The sequence below is a fragment of the Mastigoproctus giganteus genome, unplaced genomic scaffold (genome assembly GCF_048544385.1).
Source record: "Mastigoproctus giganteus isolate SK-2022 unplaced genomic scaffold, ASM4854438v1 scaffold_16, whole genome shotgun sequence".
NCBI classification, from domain to species: Eukaryota; Metazoa; Arthropoda; class Arachnida; order Uropygi; family Thelyphonidae; genus Mastigoproctus; species Mastigoproctus giganteus.
In genome coordinates, this window is record NW_028328293.1 from 121325 (window position 1) to 140109 (window position 18785).

Genomic DNA, 18785 nt, shown 5'->3' on the forward strand with positions numbered 1-18785 from the left:
TAATGTGTTATTTCTAGACATAAGTAATCATAAATTAAGATATTTAATCCTTTCCATGATGAGAGGACATTTAAATATTCTGATTTCATTTTGTAGCTATATGTCTTCACCAAATGATTTAATTACTCCAGAAGAATTTAAAAAGAATGTTCTGACTTCCCTGACTGTGTTGGTAAGTTACAATAGAAGTATTTTATCAGGAAAAGGAACATATAATTTAATTACACAGCTATATAGGTAAATCCACGAGCAGGATTATATGTGCAAAATCCACATAATGAACTCTGACTTCAGAATTGATTTTAGGAGATAACAGGATTCTAGAAATTGTTTAGTGAGGTTGTAGTCAAAGTCAATATCTCCCCCTTCACACAGCAATAAAGCTTGTCTGTTAATTGCAATACATGACAACCTTCATCTTTCAACTATCTATACATTTGAATTATTGCCATATCCCTAAGTATTAATTAACAGAGACACATTTATATGTATATAAAAAAAATCTAAGTATGCATTAATGAATAAAATTGAAAGTCATTTTAATGAATGAAAAAAAAAAAGAAAATTGCTTAAGAGACTTAAATGAGGTTTTCTCAATGCCAGATTCCCAAATACATAACTGTCCTGCCCAAATCCCTTATCTCAATATAAACTGAGTTTGATTTAGAAGGGCTTTTCTCATTACATTGTCAGAAATATGAAGGAGGTTTTTTGTTAATTTTACAATTTCAGTATAAAATAAGTGCCTTCAAACTATCAGTAGATGCCATTTTCATAGCAAAGTTGGATGATCAGAAGCCTCTGCTAATATTTCTATATTGCATGCTCCATTTTAGGTTGGTGTACAATCAGCAAGCAGTATAGCTAATAAAAATGAGTGGCAAATAAATAAAACTCTAATTGGCAAGTATGTATATATTTAAAAAATAAAATTGTTGTTGGCTGTATATCATTTGTATTTTCAAATGTATTTCTGTTATATAAGTGCATAAAGGAATGCGACTGACATTGGAGTTTCTACAAGAGTTTTTATTGCAATGCATGATCAGCTGAAAAGCTAGTACTTCCTAACAAAAGTTTAAAAAAATTTTCTATCACTTTTTTTAGCTGAATTTTGATAAATCTATCTGATTCAAAAAGAGTATTTGTCACATTTCTACATATCCAGTTGGCATTGGTGGCTAGTTTGGTGTGACATAGCACTGTGAAAACAAAAATTGACAATAGGAGTGTATTATAGGCCTAATGACTGTGATGAATATAATGAAGTATAGACAGAGCAAGCCAGTAAACGAGCCTGCCTGCTAATGGGAGTCTAACTTTCTAGATATTGAAGGGACCCTATGAGTTGATCACTCACAAGGTCTATTAAGACTTTTGTGGATTTATTGAATGAAAGTTTTTTACACCAGTGTATTGGAGAGGCAATGAGAATAAACAATACTCTTGATCTGATTATAAGCAGTAACCCTTCGTGTATTAAGAATCTGCAGATGAATGACCCACTAGGTGTCAATGATCATAATGTATTGATTAGGATTTACTTTAAAGATATAACTACTGTCAAAGTCCAAAGGGAAGAGCTTTTGCTTTAAATGAGAATGCGTCTGTGGCACTGAATTCCATAACTTAACATAGAGAATACAGCTGAACTAGTGAAAGCAGTAGCTAAAATAAATTTTAATACTGTAAAAAGTTAAACTAACAGGTCTGTAATTACTCACATCACCCTTTGATCCCTCTTTGTGAATTGGGAATACATTTGCATATCTGCAGTCCATGGGGACCTTGCCTGAATCTAAGGATGATCTCATAATAATGTTCAAGGGTTTGCTTACTTCCTTAATATAATTGGATAGATCCCATCCATTCCAGGTACCTTTCTTATGTTTAATTTCAACAATTATTTTCCACTTTGTTCTCAGTTATTACAAAATTATTTAGCTCCTGTTAAGAGTTTGATAAGCTTCCAGCATCCCCTTTCCCTAAAGAATTCGTGTGAATGTAGATGCAAAATACTCATTCAGTTTGTCAGCAAACTGAGAAGGATCGTCAACAGTGAGACAATCGATATTCAGTGGACCAATGTGATTCACCTTCTTCCTTCCAGTGTTTACATAAGTAAAGAAATCTTTGCTATTTTTCTTTGCATCCTTTGCCAGAAATTTCTTGTAGTCTTCCTTTACTTGCTTGACCTCCCCTGTGACTTCAATACAGACTAGTTGATATCTAACATAGGCTTCTGTGTCGCCCGATAATTCATATGCATCCCATGCATTTTTTCTCTGCCACAGTCTCATCAATTCATCTGACATCCATTTAGTCTTATACCTTGAAGAGAATTTCTTAGTTGTTATGAAAAGAGTACTAACTTTTATGATTATTTCCTTGAATGGTTTCCATTTAGCATTTGCCGATAGTAACATCATCAGTTGGTCCCACTGTATGGAATTTAAAAACTCTGCGAGACAACTGTAGTCACCTTTATGAAAGCAAAAACCCTTCCCTTTACTCTTGATGGTAGTTACATCTTTAAGTAAATCCCAAATCAGTACACTGTGATCACTGCCACCTAGTGTTTATTTTATCTGCAGATTTTTAATGCATGAATAATCACTTCTGATAATCAGATCAAGGTATTATCCCCTCTTGTTGCCTCTCTAACATGCTGCGTAGAAAACAGTCGTCCAATAAATCCATAAAAGTCTGTGAGTGCCCCTCATGTTTTCCAGTCAATATCTGGAAAATTAAAATCGCCCATTATAAGACATTCTGATTCACAAACCCACTCTATTTCTCTGTGCAGCTGTTCATTGCACTCATAAAAGTCATTAGGCCTATAACACAATCCTGCTTTCATTTGTTCCCACACACACACACACACACACACACACACACACACACACACACACACACACACACACACACACACACACAAACTGACTCAACATTGCACTGACCACCCATGTCAACTGAATGCACTACCTTAGATTTTATGTGCTTCTTAACTAAGAGCAAAACCCCTCCCACCCTCATCCTATCCTGTCTGTCTTCTCTGTACTTGTTCATAAAAATTATTACATACTCCGTCCCTGGTATGGGAGAGAATGATGGATGCTTGATTTAAAAAAAAAAGTATAAAATATATAAAAAGCACAGAAGGTTTTAAATATATATAAAAATAAAACGTATGAAAGATGTGTGAGTGGAACAAATTGCATGTTTCTTCCAGCTCCCATTACTAGACAGGACTGATGGCCAAGGGAGGGGGGTCCCTGGGCCCTTCTGGACCATCCCTGCTGATGCCATGCTATTTGCTTTCTTAATTGGCATGGTGTGGGATGCTGACACTGGCTGTTTGGCTGATCTGGGTCAGTGTGAGATCACTTTGTCCAGATAGGTTACCTACAACCATAGGGAGCCCTTTCCCTTTGTCCTTTCTCTCCCCCATCCTAGGAGGATTTTCTACTTTCCCTGCCCCAAGTTTGGGGCAGGGAAAGTAAAAAATTTAGGCAGGCACCTCAGGTGATGCCTGCTCTGTTCTGTCTTCTCTCCCTCTTTCATCCTACGCTCATACTATCTCCCTTGCATTCCTTTCCTTCTCTTTTTTTTTTTTTTTTTTTTTTTTTGTGACTCTCCCTGGTAAGCTTATGCAACACCATGGTTTGCCCTACCAGGGTCTACTTCTCCTTAATGACCCAGTCCACCTACCTGCGGCGAAGGATGGTCTGTGGTGTTCTACAGGCCACTAGGATAAGAGGCCAGATGAACAACAGACCAACACAACCCACACTATCTGGCCTTTCCAGAGTCATATATTCATCACACAGTTACTATGCAGAGTTTGGGGAAACTCCCGGTGCCACTTGACACAAAATGCTATACCCTTTCTGTACACATTATACTCCCCAAATTTTCTGTTTTCTATAATCCAGTTTCTCCCTCTCTTCTTTACCTGAACATTGTCATGTTCTGTCACATGCCAACTGTGAGTAAGGACCTCCTGTTCAGAGAAAACTGATGTGTACCACTGAGTGTTAAGTAGATAAAGAAGCTTTGCCTTGAAAGCTTTCTTGTCCTATAAACACTTTTCTGATCTTATTTGTTTTATCATATAATAAAATTGTGCCATTTGTTGCAAAAAATTTTTAATAAAACTTATTTTGTTTTTTTTTAAAACCAAATGCAGTTTGACAGTTCGCTGAAACTTCATTTGGGTTGTGAACAAATTAAAAGCGTCTCCAAGCAACAATGCACTTATAAACTTAAATATTCTTATTGATCTTTTTTGTGAAAAGAATAGCATATGCAATATATAGTACAGGGTGTCTGGGCTAGAGGTATCCAAAAATACACACATATATCTCAGCATCTATAAAACGTATTAAAATAATTTTTTTAGTATTATACAAAGTAACTCACCAAGTTTTTGTGAAGGTGAGTAAAGTTCAATATGGGCACCTTTTGTAGCTCGACAAATGTCAAAACGATAGTCGAGCTCTTGCCAAGTGTTTTCCAGCATCTGAGGCATTATTAGAGCATCTGTTTCAATGATATGCTGGTACACACAGTCTTTAAAAATTTTCTCTGGTACACACAGTCTTTAATAAAGCCCCATGCTTTTTTTTTTTCACAGTCATATCTATGGAAAAAAAAATGGACCGATGAAGCCATTTTTGTGCACTCCTAATCAGACATTGACTTTTGGTGTGTCCCTTTCATTTTCAATCATTTGGTGAGGATTCTCCATACCCCAATTGTGACAAAATGTGACGAAACAAATCTTGGAGAGATTTCCCATCGACTGTGCTATCGTTTGATAAAATAATGAGTAGTTCTCACATTATAAGCCATTATTTTTGGATACCTTTAGCCCGGACACCCTGTATTATAATTATTATTTAGTGTTATACCATTATATTTTTAGTGTGGTAATTATGTTTTAAAATTTTAGAGCCTAGATTATTATTATTATTTTTTTTTTTTACACAATGCTATGACACTTATTATGAAATTTATTTTCTATTCCTTTTTAGAATACCACACTGCCATTTGGAAGTCATGTTGTCTTAACTGGTTTAGTCAATGGTGATTTCATCTTTCCTACTATGAAAGACCATATCCATCCAGTTGGTAAACTTCACCAAAATGTTAAATATTCTGCAGTGTATGAGTGGTTTAATTGTATGCAAATTGGCCCATGTTATGGATGGATGAACAGTGATGAAACTTACAGAAATGCTACTAGTGCTGTAAGTGGTTAACATAAGTCCATAATTAGTTTCTTTCATCATAATAAGACTTAAACATATACAAGTCTTCATAAGAATAGACAAGAACATGCAAAAGCTTCTTGATTAAGACATGGTATTTCCGACTGTCTGAGATAGCATAAAAATGCTATTTCAAAATGATACTAATAATGAGATAAGATCTGGTATTACATTCTTAGGCTATCACAATAAGTTTCCTCATATCTATAATATTATTTACCCTGAGAAATATAATTATACTTAATTTATAAATACAATTTATATATCGGAGAGTTGCCTGTGTGGACGTGCCTTTCTGCCGCTCTTGGAACAGAGAAGTTTTTTTCTGATTTATTTTCTGCTTTATTAGTTTAAATTGACATATTAACTTATTTTCTAGAGTAGCTTTATATTCCTATTTATGGTATTTAAGTTTAAAGTAACTTAGATAGAGATTTTGTAGGTATTACTTAGTATCGGAAAGGGTATCAAATCCACGTGTTTACCGTTCTTAAATAGCCGCCATTGTTACGTGAAAATCAATCAGTAAAATCTATTAATCTTGTTGAATTTCATTGGCAATTAAATTGTACTTTTAACTATACATATAACCACTTAGGTTACGTAACATAAATAATTAGTAAAAATAAATAATTAATACATAACTTGATACGGAAGTTATATAAAGGGATTTCGTAGATAACACTCGTTACTGAAACATAAATATTTCGTAGATAACATTCCTAGATTTCGTAGATAACACTCGTTACTGAAACATAAATATAGCGTTATAACTGTGTTGGGATACAAGTTTAGGATTTAATTTTGTACTGAAATTGAATCAAAATCATGACTCAAACCAGAGCAGCAAAGCAAAAGGCTCAAGCTAATGGGAATGCTGTGGCTCAGAGGAGAAACTGAGGGGGGGGCAGTTGCCCTCTGAATCACAGCTTTTTAAGATGCACTATTTGCTTGATGTTTGCGGAGCAGTCAGGTATGGGACATGATACTGCCATGGGGGATGTCTTTGTATATGCGCGATGCAAGGAGTGTAAGGAAATCAGGCGACAACTCAGCATCGTTATGGGCCTATATGAGAGCTTGAAGGACAGGGTGGATGCCCTCGAAGGATTACAAGTGAGGGGCCCATCAAGCTCTCAGCTGCCCACACCACTGCCAGAACTTGTACTTGGTCATCGCGCAAGACGGCAGCAACCCCCCCAAGGCAGAATGCGCTGGTCCCAAAGGAACTAGTAGTTGTTGGTGACTCTATTGTCAGGGAAATGGGAAACATGCTTTGTAAAAAGGATAGGTAGAACTGGACCAGAGTATGTCTGCCAAGTGCAAAGGCTGATGATGTTGTAGAGCGGATATCATCTTTTAAGGGCACAAAAGGTGATATAGTTGTACACGTTGGCACTAATGATATTAAGAGTAGGAGACCGGCGGAATTACTTAACAAGTACAGGTCACTGATGAAAAAAAGCCGGGAATTAGGGTTGAATTTGAAAGTGTCTGCAATTCTGTCCAGACACGATAGGAGGGAGTATATAATGAGAGCCCTGTCAATCAATTCGGCCCGGGAAAGATGAGTGCAGGGCTCAAGGGGTAGAATTTTTTTCAGTCTGGTCTGTACTTGTTAACAGGAGAGACTGCTTCTACAGGGATGGGATACACTTAAATAGAAAGGGTGCAAGAATGTTTGCTGATGCTATCGAGGCAGTGTTAGGTGGGTTGGAAAATTGCTAGATTGAGGGGGGGGTACAAGGACTAATAGATTAACAGTAGCCACTGGCAGAGGAGAAAGTGATTCTTGTACTGCTTCTATTGGAATGAGCAGCAGCCTGGAAAATAAGATGCAGGATATTTCAGAGACTGCTGGGAATCATGGGGGGTACAAGTAAATACATGGGTTGTGTTAGGGTGGCTAAGAGGAATAGCAGGTGCATGTATACTTGCGTGTACACCAATGCTAGGAGTTTAGTAAATAAATTTGATGAATTTGAGGTATTGCTCAAAACATCAAAGGCAGATATTGTTGGGATCTCAGAGACGTGGTGTCACACAGATATAAGGAATGCAGAACTGGAATTTGGGGAGTACAATGTCTACAGAAAGGATAGGAAGGGAAGAGGGGTTATGCTATTAGTTAAGAAACACATAAAATCCAAGGAAGTGAAGCCAGTCGACATAGCTGGACAGTGCCGTGTCGAGTCAGTTTGGTGTGACATCAGCATTGGGAGATCAAAATTGAGAGTAGGAGTGTGCTATAGGCTTAATGACTCTGATGAGTATAATAAGAAACTGTACAGAGAAATAAAATGGGCCAGTAAATCAGGGAGTCTTATAATGGGGGATTTTAATTTCCCAGATATTGACTGGAATTTGGGGGCTGGTCACTCACACTCTATCAAGGCTTTTGTGGATTTATTGGATGATTGTTTTCTACATCAGCATGTTCGGGAGGCAACAAGAGGGAGTAATACTCTTGATTTGATTATCAGTAGTGATTCTTCATGCATTAAGAATCTGCAGATAAATGAACCACTAGGTGGCAGTGATCACAGTGTTCTGAAGTGGGATTTACTCAAAGAGGTAACTACCATTAGGGGGAAAGGGAAGGGGTATTGCTTTCGTAAAGGCGACTATGACGGACTGAGACAGTATATAAATTCTATAGAGTGGGATCAACTGATGATGTTACCAACAGCAAATTCAAAATGGGAAGAATTCAAAGAACTTATCTTGGAAGCTACTAGGCTTTACATACCAACTAAGAAATATTGTTGAAAGTTTAGGCCTAAATGGATGTCAGATGAACTAATGAGGTATATGGCAGAGAAGATAAAGGCATGGGATACGTACAAATTAACATGTGACACAGAAGCCTATGATAGATACAAGTTGATCTGTAACCAAGTTACAAAGGAGGTTAGGCAGGCGAAGGCAGATTAAGAGAAATCCTTGGCAAGGGATGCGAAGAAAAACAGCAAAGAGTTCTTTACTTATGTAAACTCTAGAAGGAAGGGGATGAATCAGATTGGTCCACTTGATATCGATGGGTCAACTGTTGATCCTGCTCAGGTAGCTAACAAACAAAATGAATATTTTGCATCGACATTCACACATGAGGAGTTATTCAGCGAGGGAAATGCCTGAGGTGTATTCAATTCTGGCAGTAAGCTAGAGAATCTTGTAATAACTGAGAGTAAAGTGGAGGAGAAATTGTTGAAGATAAACACAAGAAAGGCACCTGGGGTGGATGGGATCTATCCAGTTATATTAATGGAGGCACTGGTTAAAGAAGCACTGCAGGATCATCTAGACAAGACTTCAGTTAAAGCTCAGACACAGCATGGTTTTGTTAAGGGGAAGTCTTGCCTGACCAATTTGATTGGATACTATGATGCAGTCACAAAAGAACTGGATGCAGGGAATAACTTTGATATTATATACTTGGATCTTAGAAAGGCTTTTGATACTGTTGCACATGGAAGATTGCTGCACAAATTGGAGCAGTGTTGCATTGGAGGCAAATTGCTGCTATGGATAAAGGGGTGGTTGAGGGGGAGAAGACAGAGTGGTAATCAATGGACACTGCTCATCGTGGACTAATATTATTAGTGGAGTCCCTCAGGGTTCAGTATTGGGTCCTTTATTGTTTTCTGTATTTATAAATGATATTGATGATGGTATATCAAGCTTAATGTCCAAGTTTGCGGACGATATGAAGGTTGGCAGGGTTGTCAAGGACACTACTGACACTATGCTACTGCAACAGGATCTGGAAAGGTTGAGCAGATGGGCTGAGAGGTGGCAAATGAAGTTTAACATTGACAAATGTAAAGTACTACCTATGGGAAACAGCAACCCCAGAGCAACGTATCAACTCTGTGGTACTACACTGACGGTGGTAGAGAATGAAAGGGACCTGGGAGTGGTTGTGCAGGCAGATATGAAGTTCTCTGTGCAGTGCAGACGGGCTGCAAGAGTAGCTCATGGTGTATTGTCAATGATATATAGGAATTTTTCTAGCAGGGATAAGGAGGTGATTATTCCCTTGTATAAGGCAATGGTCAGGCCACACCTAGAGTACTGTACAGGCCTGGAGGCCTCATTTCAAGAAGGATGTAGAGCTGCTGGAACGAGAAGGGCAACAAGATTAGTGAATGGAACAAAGGGGCGCTCTTACAAAGAAAGGCTTAAGTTTTGCAAATTACAGTGTCTGGAGACTAGGCACCAGCAAGGTGATCTGATAGAGGTGTACAAAGCCTTGAATAGTTTGAGCATGCTCAATGCTGATGGGATTCTTCCTCTTGCTCAGAATAATCATCTGAGAGGGCATAAATTCAAATTGAGGAAAGACAGATGTAGGATAGATGTGCAGAAATTTGCCTTTAGCCAGCGGGTGGTTGGTAGGTGGAACAGACTTCCATCCCTTGTCATGGAAGTTGATAGCCTAAATAAGTTTAAAGCTCAGCTGGACAGGTATTTCGAACGAACAAAGGGGTGAAGTGGAAGTGGTTATTTTTTATTTATTTTACTTTATTTTTTTTTTTTTTTTGGCTGATTCTGCATAAGCTTGCTTTCTTGCATCAAATGCCTCTACTAATGCTAATGAAAATTATTCCAAAATAAATAAATGATTTCATAAAAACTAATCACTATGGAAACAAAGAGTATAGCTAAAATTACTGCACTGATTAGCTGATCTTATGGAAGTTACCTCTGTTGCTGCAATTTATGCAATTAAGTAATTTATTAAATTTTCTGATGTTATTTGCTCATTCTCCATGATTTAAAGACAGTGAGTAGAGGGAAAAAAAATATGCAGTAAGTGTAGTTTTGGGCAATAAGAAAATTCAAAAGGAATTATGGGGTGGGGCAAAAATCCAGACAACTGTGCAAAGAATGCCACCCTAGAGTTCAACACTGAAAGAGAGTTACTCGCCACTAGAAAAACATATATATATGAAGGAAAAAATAAGCATGTTTGATGATAACTTATACTCTAAAATATTTTAAATGATGGAAAAGCCACTATGAAGATTAATCCCATCTTACATCATCCCAACCATATAATGAGTTGGGTTTGCATTAGCAAACCCCCCCCCCTACACAAGGGGGGTTTGCTAATGCTAATGTAGGAATAAGCTGGTCTGTGACATTGGCAAAGGCTCAAATTTGGGAATATGCTCATATGAGATTGTAGTTTGCACATGTGGTGATCAGTTTTTGAGTAGCTTTGAGGAAGAATGGATCAGCATCGAGATCTCTCCGGCTTCAACCATGGAGATGCCAGTGTCTCAGCAGCAGTAACATGGCTCCTGTTTTGTGATGTAGAGTGGTGTGGTGTCAATGAGTCTATGGTGACTGGCTCAAGAGCAGTTGAATGACCAGCCAAAGGGCACATGTGGGACAGTTGTGTGTGGTTGGCAGCCATGGTGATCATCATTATGTCTGATGTGTGTCTTGGCAGTGTATCCAGATAACTCCAGTGTCTATCAACAAGATAACACATCATGCCACAGTGGCCCAGCTAACCACCCAGTACAATGTAGTGAGTGGTACATGGACATTAGCTCATATAGGCTATAACAGTTGATAGCCAATACAGGTACCGTGAAGGCCATCAACTATATATGGTAGCTTCCATCACAGGTTCTTGTCTTGCACTGAGCATCGGTTAGTGCAAGACACAAGAAACTGCACATACATATCAGCACCAACATGTGGAAATCTGTCACCTGATCTGATGAATCCCATTTTCAACTCTATCATGCTGATGGATGTATCCACATTTGGAGAAAGCAACAAGGCCATGGCATTTGGATGCACTGTTAGTGTTTGGTAGGCTGGTGGCAGTGGTATTATGGTTTGTGGACTGTTTCTGTGGCATGCTCTGGGTCCTCTGATCACCATTAATCAACAGCTCAATGGGAACATCTCCCTTTCTATTATCACTGACCAAGTACATCCCTTCATGATGACAGTGTATCTAGAGAACTCTGGTGTCTATCAACAAGATAACATATCATGCCACAAGACCTAGCAGGTTGCTAACTGGTTTCAGGAATATGACAATGAATTCTCCATCCTCCCAACTCACCCGATCTCAACCCAATCGAGCATGTTAGGGACTAATGGTAAAGGATATTCAATGCTATGACCACCCACCTGATGATATGCAGGTATTACCAGACACATGGTGCAAAGCATTATCATAGGACACCATACACCTTGTGGAGGTCATGTATGGGCTGTATTATTGGCAAAAGGTGACCCCACAAGCTATTAGGTAGGTGTTGCTAATGCAAAGCCAGCTCAGTGTATTCAGAAGGAGGTATTGTGAACTCAGCTATTTTGTCAATATGGCAGCTTCTATCAATCAAGGCATCTATACTGGTAATGGCACAGGAATGTTTTTATATTGTTGCAGACCATGCATATCCTGCAATGTTGACCCCATATCTAAATGGTAATAATACTGATGTTTGAGGAATACTGATGTTTATATTGTTGCAGACCATGCATATCCTGCAATGTTGACCCCATATCTAAATGGTAATAATACTGATGTTTGAGGAAAGAAGACTAATGCACATATATCAGACAATTATTAAGTTACATGCCTTGACATGGGTTTTTTTTCTCCCGTTAGTTGTTGGCTCATCGGCTTCTGTGGACATAATGCACCTCCCAAAGTTTTTGCATTTTATTCTGATCCAAGCCTATAACAGTTGATAGTCGACTAGCCAGATGGGGTTTGATCCACCTGGATCAAACCCCATCTGGCTAGTCGGCACCTCCTTGACATGTGGTGGCCAGTATTTACTGAAAGAGAAAAAGATAACATCTTCTTAAATTTTTTTCAGGTGTTAGAGCATAATACCAATTTATTCTTTCTAAGACTGCCTTTCTATTTTTCTGTTTGCACTCTCTTCTCCCCTCCCCCACTCCTTGAATTGTTAATTCAGCATACTACAGACAGAATATTAGTCATTTATGGTATTTAGCACAGATAGCAGATTGAACATGTGTATTTTCTATGCCTGTACTGAAATTTTCTCTATTTACAAGTAAGAGCAATAACTGAAAAAGCATTTTCACCATGAAAGATGGGATGCAGAAAAGATGTTAGTTGGTGGCAAAAAGTTGTTGTTGTTATTTGGTTTTTAGGAGCATTAGCAACTAAGGCCATATTGCTCCGGGGATATGCAGTGGTCATTCCCTGACCTTTCTGCATCCTCCGTATGTGGTGATCACGGGCTCAAACCCCGGTCTAATCAAGAAGCGTATGCTATGCACTGCTGCTCCTGCCCACCTGGCTATGGAGGCGCCACCACAGGAGAAGCAATGAGGCATTTCATCCAGACTGGGTTCATGGTGTCATACAAGCTGATGGTGGGCAGTGATGTTTTAACTATTATGAAGTAGGTGCTATACTTGAAACACTAACCAGGATGAATCAGGCTGCCTAAACAAATATTCTGGATGATCAGGTTTTGCCTTTTGCTGAACATTTGAGAGACATTCATGATTTTGATACTCCTGAATTCCAGGATAACAGCTGCCCAGTTCACAGGGTCTCTACTGTTTTAAATTGATATGAGGAAATGGTAGGGCATATAAATTGGCCAGTGAAGTCACCAGAATTAAATCCTATAGAGAATATATGGAACTACCTTGAATGGAAGTGAAACAAAACATGAATGAATGAATGGGATGGGATCAGTTTTTCTCAAAATGGCCTAATATTGATATAAGCTATGACTAAGGTGCATTTAGGGCTAGAGCCTCAAGCTGCGAACAAATTTAGACTATGTATATAAAGTGCTTAGCATCATAATACACAGCCATTTCTGAATAAACAGAAAATTGTTTTTTAAGGTGGCATCGTTTTAGGTTATATCTCATATTGTGAATGCCTTCACAACGAGTTGCCATGATATTGTACTACTTCGAATAAGTAACGCTTCACCTAAGGAGAAGACTAGTGTTACTTATTCTCAGATAGGTACCACCACCCAGACAGCACTGTTTCAGGGCTATTTGGCCCTTCGTCAGTGAGTGGGTAGGTACCCAAGTGATGCAATGATGGCAAAAACAGTTATGAAGTATAACTCCACAATATGAGAGATGCCTGAAGGTGTATGGTGTATTTAGACTAAGGCGCATTTAGGGCTAGAGCCTCAAGCTGCGAACAAATTTAGACTATGTATATAAAGTGCTTAGCATCATAATACACAGCCATAAAACGATGCCACCTTAAAAAAATTTTCTGTTTATTCAGAAATGGCTGTGTATTATGATGCTAAGCACTTTATATACATAGTCTAAATTTGTTCGCAGCTTGAGGCTCTAGCCCTAAATGCGCCTTAGTCTAAATACACCATACACCTTCAGGCATCTCTCATATTGTGGAGTTATACTTCATAACTGTTTTTGCCATCATTGCATCACTTGGGTACCTACCCACTCACTGACGAAGGGCCAAATAGCCCTGAAACAGTGCTGTCTGGGTGGTGGTACCTATCTGAGAATAAGTAACACTAGTCTTCTCCTTAGGTGAAGCGTTACTTATTCGAAGTAGTGCAATATCATGGCAACTCGTTGTGAAGGCATTCACAATATGAGATATAACCTAAAACGATGCCACCTTAAAAAAAATTTCTGTTTATTCAGAAATGGCTGTGTATTATGATGCTAAGCACTTTATATACATAGTCTGATATAAGCTATTTAAAGGTCTAGTTAAATCCTACCAATGAGAATTCAAGAAGTAATTTGTGCTAAAAGAAGGATTACACATTATTAATTAAAAATTACACAATTTTTCAATTAATAATGTGATAATGTATAGCCCCTGGTGTCTATGAATATAGTATCAAACAATTTTTTTTTGGTGTCTTATGTTTTATCTTTACAACTTGGGAGTATTATTCATATAGTTGTTGTATACTATCCTATTTGTCATCTATCATTCCTATTGAATTAAAGAATCAGTCTTAAACATGCTAAAAATAACAAGAATTTATTCTTAACCAGATATAGTATATATATGTGAGAATGTCCCAAATAAAATCGACTTGGTGCATTACATCAACCTGGCCTTAGGTGCCAGAAGACAGCAACAACCCACAATGCACAGTTGTACTTGTGTCATATTGCATGATGCATTAACCTTGCTAATTGCATCAGTTGTTTTTCAGTTCTAGTTCTTGTTGAAGCCATTTGTGCAATTTTGACCTGATTAGTTAACTCCACAAATAGCTGCATTTGAAGTAGTGACAAAAACTGTGATTGTCAAATAATGCATAAAGTTGAAAGATTATAATGTTTAGGAAATTCCTTGAGGGAGTTCCTTGAGAAAATTGACCAAGCACTTGAATATTTTTTGTGAGAACGATCTTTTTCATGATCGTGCAAGAAATGTTAAGCGTGAAGTTAAAGACATAACTAAATACAATTTTATCTGAAAAAATATGGCAAAAAAAACAAAAAAAACACACTATAACTCTGGATTCATTCATACAACTGAAAAATAGTGTAACTTCAATAAACTGTACTTAACCTTACATTGTGTAGCATATTATATTAAAAAATGTCTAATAAAATAATTTTCTCATTTTTCAGTTCCTTCATCCATTTTTACTATGTAAAAGTACATAATAAACATTACTACATAATATCGGTGTAGATACAACATATCTACTCATCCTTCACAGTGAGTTGCCCATGTATTGCACTACCTCGAATAAGTAACGCTTCACTTGCAATAACAGGATACCTGCCCACCCATCGATGAAAAGCCAACTAGCTTTGAAATGGTGCCATCTGGATGGTGGCATTCACCAAGAATAAGTAACAATAGTCTTCTCTTTCATTACTTATTCGAAGTAGTGCAATACATGGGCAATTCGTTGTTGTGAAGGATGAGCACAATATGAGATACAGATAAAATGATACTTCTCACACTACTATCATAGTTTTTCTTTAAGAGTTGTGTATGGTGTATCTACACCAATATTATATAGATATAGAATCTTAAACTCTTAAAATATTATGCCTAGTTGCATTTAGTTTTATTTATTTAAATAATAAACATTATGAAAACTGGTCCCTGTTTTAGGTGGATTCATTTTAAGTGGAATATTCTGGAACCAATTAGCCTCGGATAATGAGGATCCCCTGTACATTTTCAAGGTTGTTTCTGAAACTAAGTTGAAGAGATAAATGAGGAAGAAGAAAAGTTGGTTCTGTGAGTTTGAAGTTGGACAGTAAGTGGATGTTGACTGTTTATGGTTCATGTTCGGACTGGTTTGAGAGAGGAGGAATTATAGAAGCCAATTCAGAAGAACAGCACCCATGGAAGAATCTATAGAAAAGACATGCAACAGAAACAGAACATCTATGAGACTGGGAGTGCACAGGCTTTGTAAAAGATGTGTCATTAATTAACCTAACTGCACTCTTTTAAATGGAGTCTAGAAGCCTGAGAGAGGTTATGGGGACACTGCCCCAGATGTGGGAATATTCCATAGTACGGTCCATTTTCTTCTACACAGCTATAGAGCTGTTCAGATGGCCGACAGGGATAGCCAGGTAAGTAAAGTGCCTGCCTGGCAACCCAAAGGTCGTGGGTTCAATTCCCGCCTCGGGCTTGGATCACAGTAAAATGCAAAAACTTTGGGAGGTGCAATATGGCCATAGAAGCTGATGCGCCAACAACTAACAACAAAAAAAAAAAAAGAAAAGAAAAAAAAGCTGTTTAGAAGAAATGTAGATGCAGAAGAAGCAAAACATATGATGTGCTTATGCCAAGAGAGAGAGAGATTAGAAGGCAGGATAATCCCTAATAGAGATATGTGAGCTCATCTAAAAGTCTGACTGTCATCAAAGATAAGCATAAAAATAGAAGAATCCTTTTTTGTGAGATATAAGACAGTACTGATACAGAAGGATTATAAGTAATTAAGTTATTTTTCACAATGGGGGATTACCTGGAGACCAGCATTTAAGAAATTGGTAGTGGATATTTGAAACTTCAAAGCTGTTTGTGCAGGGTAAGGTGTTTCAAACTGGAAGGTGGAATGCAATGTGCCATAATCATCAAAACTGAGAACAGAATTTCCAGTAAAAGGAAGAAGGTCATTAATATATAAGAGGAAAAGAGTGGGAGAAAGATTGAACCTTAGGAAACACCTTCATTAGTGGAGAAGTTTGAAGGCATAGAGCTATCCACCATCACATGTAGTGAGCGGCAAGAGAGAATTGGATACCCAATTACAAAAAGCAGTCGACAAGTCATAAGATGAAAGCTTATTTGGAAGACCTTTGTGTCAAACATGATCAACAGTCTTTGAAATGTCAAGAGCCTGAGTTTCACCAGTCTTTTTCATTGGATTAGTTCATAGATGAGTAACATAAGCCAATAGCATTAGCACAGGCATATGATGCAAGAAAGCAAGCTTATGCATCATCAGCCAAAAAAAAAAAAAAAAAACACCCTTCCACTTCACCCCTCTGTTCGTTCGAAATACCTGTCCAGCTGAGCCTTAAATTTATTTAGGCTATCAACTTCCACAACAAGGGATGGAAGTCTGTTCCACCAACCAACTACCTGCTGGCTAAAGGCAAATTTCCGCACATCTATCCTACATCTGTCTTTCCTCAATTTGAATTTATGCCCTCTCAGGTGATTATTCTGAGCAACAGGCAGTATCCCATCAGCATTGAGAATGCTCAAACCGTTCAAGGCTTTATACAACTCTATCAGATCACCTCGCCGGTGCCTAGTCTCCAGACACTGTAATTTGCAAAACTTAAACCTTTCTTCGTAAGAGCAACCCTTCCTTCGTTCCGTTCACTAACCTTGTTGCCCTTCTCTGTACTCGTTCCAGCAGCTCTACAACCTTTTTGAAATGAGGCCTCCAGACCTGTATACAGTACTCAAGGTGCGGCCTGACCATTGCCTTATACAAGGGAATAATCACCTCCCCATCCCTGCTAGAAAAATTCCTGTATATCATTGATAAGACACCATGAGCTACTCTTGCAGCCCGTCTGCACTGCTCAGAGAACTTCATATCTGCCTACACAATAACCCCCTGGTCCTTTTCATTCTCTACCACTGTCAGTGTAGTACCACAGAGTTGATATGTTGCTCTGGGGTTGCTGTTTCCCATATGTAGTACTTTACATTTGTCAATGTTAAACTTCATTTGCCACCTCTCAGCCCATCTGCTCAACCTTTCCAGATCCTGTTGCAGCAGCTTAGCGTCAGTAGCGTCCTTAACAACCCTGGCAAACTTGGACATTAAGCTTGATATACCATCATCAATATTATTTATAAATACAGAAAACAACAATGGACCCAACACTGAACCCTGAGGGACTCCACTAATAACATTAGTCCACAATGAGCACTGTCCATTAATTACCACTCTCTGTCTTCTGCCACTCAACCATCCCTTTATCCATAGTAACAATTTGCCACCAATGCCACACTGCTCCAATTTGTGCAACAGTCTTCCATGTGCAATATCAAAAGCCTTTCTAAGATCCAAATATATAATATCAGAGTTATTCCCTGCATCCAATTCTTTTGTGACTACATCATAGTATCCAATCAAATTGGTCAGGCAAGACCTTCCCTTAACAAAACCATGCTATGTCTGAGATATAACTGAATTCTTGTCAAGATGATCCTTTCAATGCTTCTTTAACCAGTGCTTCCATTAATTTTCCTGGAACAGAAGTTAAACTCACAGGTCTATAATTACTTGTGTCAGCCTTTGATCCTCCTTTGTGAATTGGGGTTACATTTGCACATCTCCAGTCTGTGGGTACCTCCACTGAGTCCAAGGAAGCTCATAATTATGGCTAATGGATTGCTTACTTCCTTTGCTGCCTCCTTTAATATAACTGGATAGATCCCATCCACCCCAGGTGCCTTTCTTGTATTTATCTTCAACAATTTCTCCTCCACTTTACTCTCAATTATTACAAGATTATCTAGCTTGCTGCCAGTGTTTACTTCATCTATGGCATTCCCCTTCCTGAATAACTCCTCATGTGTGAATGTAGATGCAAAATATTGATTTAGTTTGCTAGCTATCTGAGCAGGATCATGAACAGTTGAACCATTGATATCAAGTGGACCAATCTGATTCATCCCCTTCCTTCTAGAGTTTACATAAGTAAAGAACTCCCTGCTGTTTTTCTTTGCATCCCTTGCCAAAGATTTCTCAAAATGTGCTTCGCCTGCCTAATCTCCTTTGTAACTTGGTTACAGATCAACTTATATCTATCATAGGCTTCTGTGTCACGTGTTAATTTATATGTATCCCATGCATTTTTCTTCTCTGCCATATGTCTCATTAGTTCATGTGACATCCACTTAGGCCTGAACCTTGAACAATATTTCTTAGTTGGTATGTAAAGCCTAGTAGCTTCCAAGATAAGTTCTTTGAATGCTTCCCATTTTGAGTTTGCTATTGGTAACATCATCAGTTGGTCCCACTGTATAGA

The 18785-nt window shown here is 38.1% G+C and overlaps 1 protein-coding gene across 1 annotated transcript in view; it reads left to right on the forward strand.

Moving 5' to 3' along the window:
* The window catches only part of LOC150074884 (acyloxyacyl hydrolase-like), a 154028-nt gene that overhangs the window by 100265 nt on the left and 34978 nt on the right, over positions 1-18785 (forward strand). Inside the window, exons 8-9 of the mRNA XM_090389413.1 lie at positions 97-172; positions 5037-5252. Of these exons, the coding sequence (XP_090245539.1) occupies positions 97-172; positions 5037-5252 (292 nt within the window). The remainder of the gene's footprint in view (positions 1-96; positions 173-5036; positions 5253-18785) is intronic.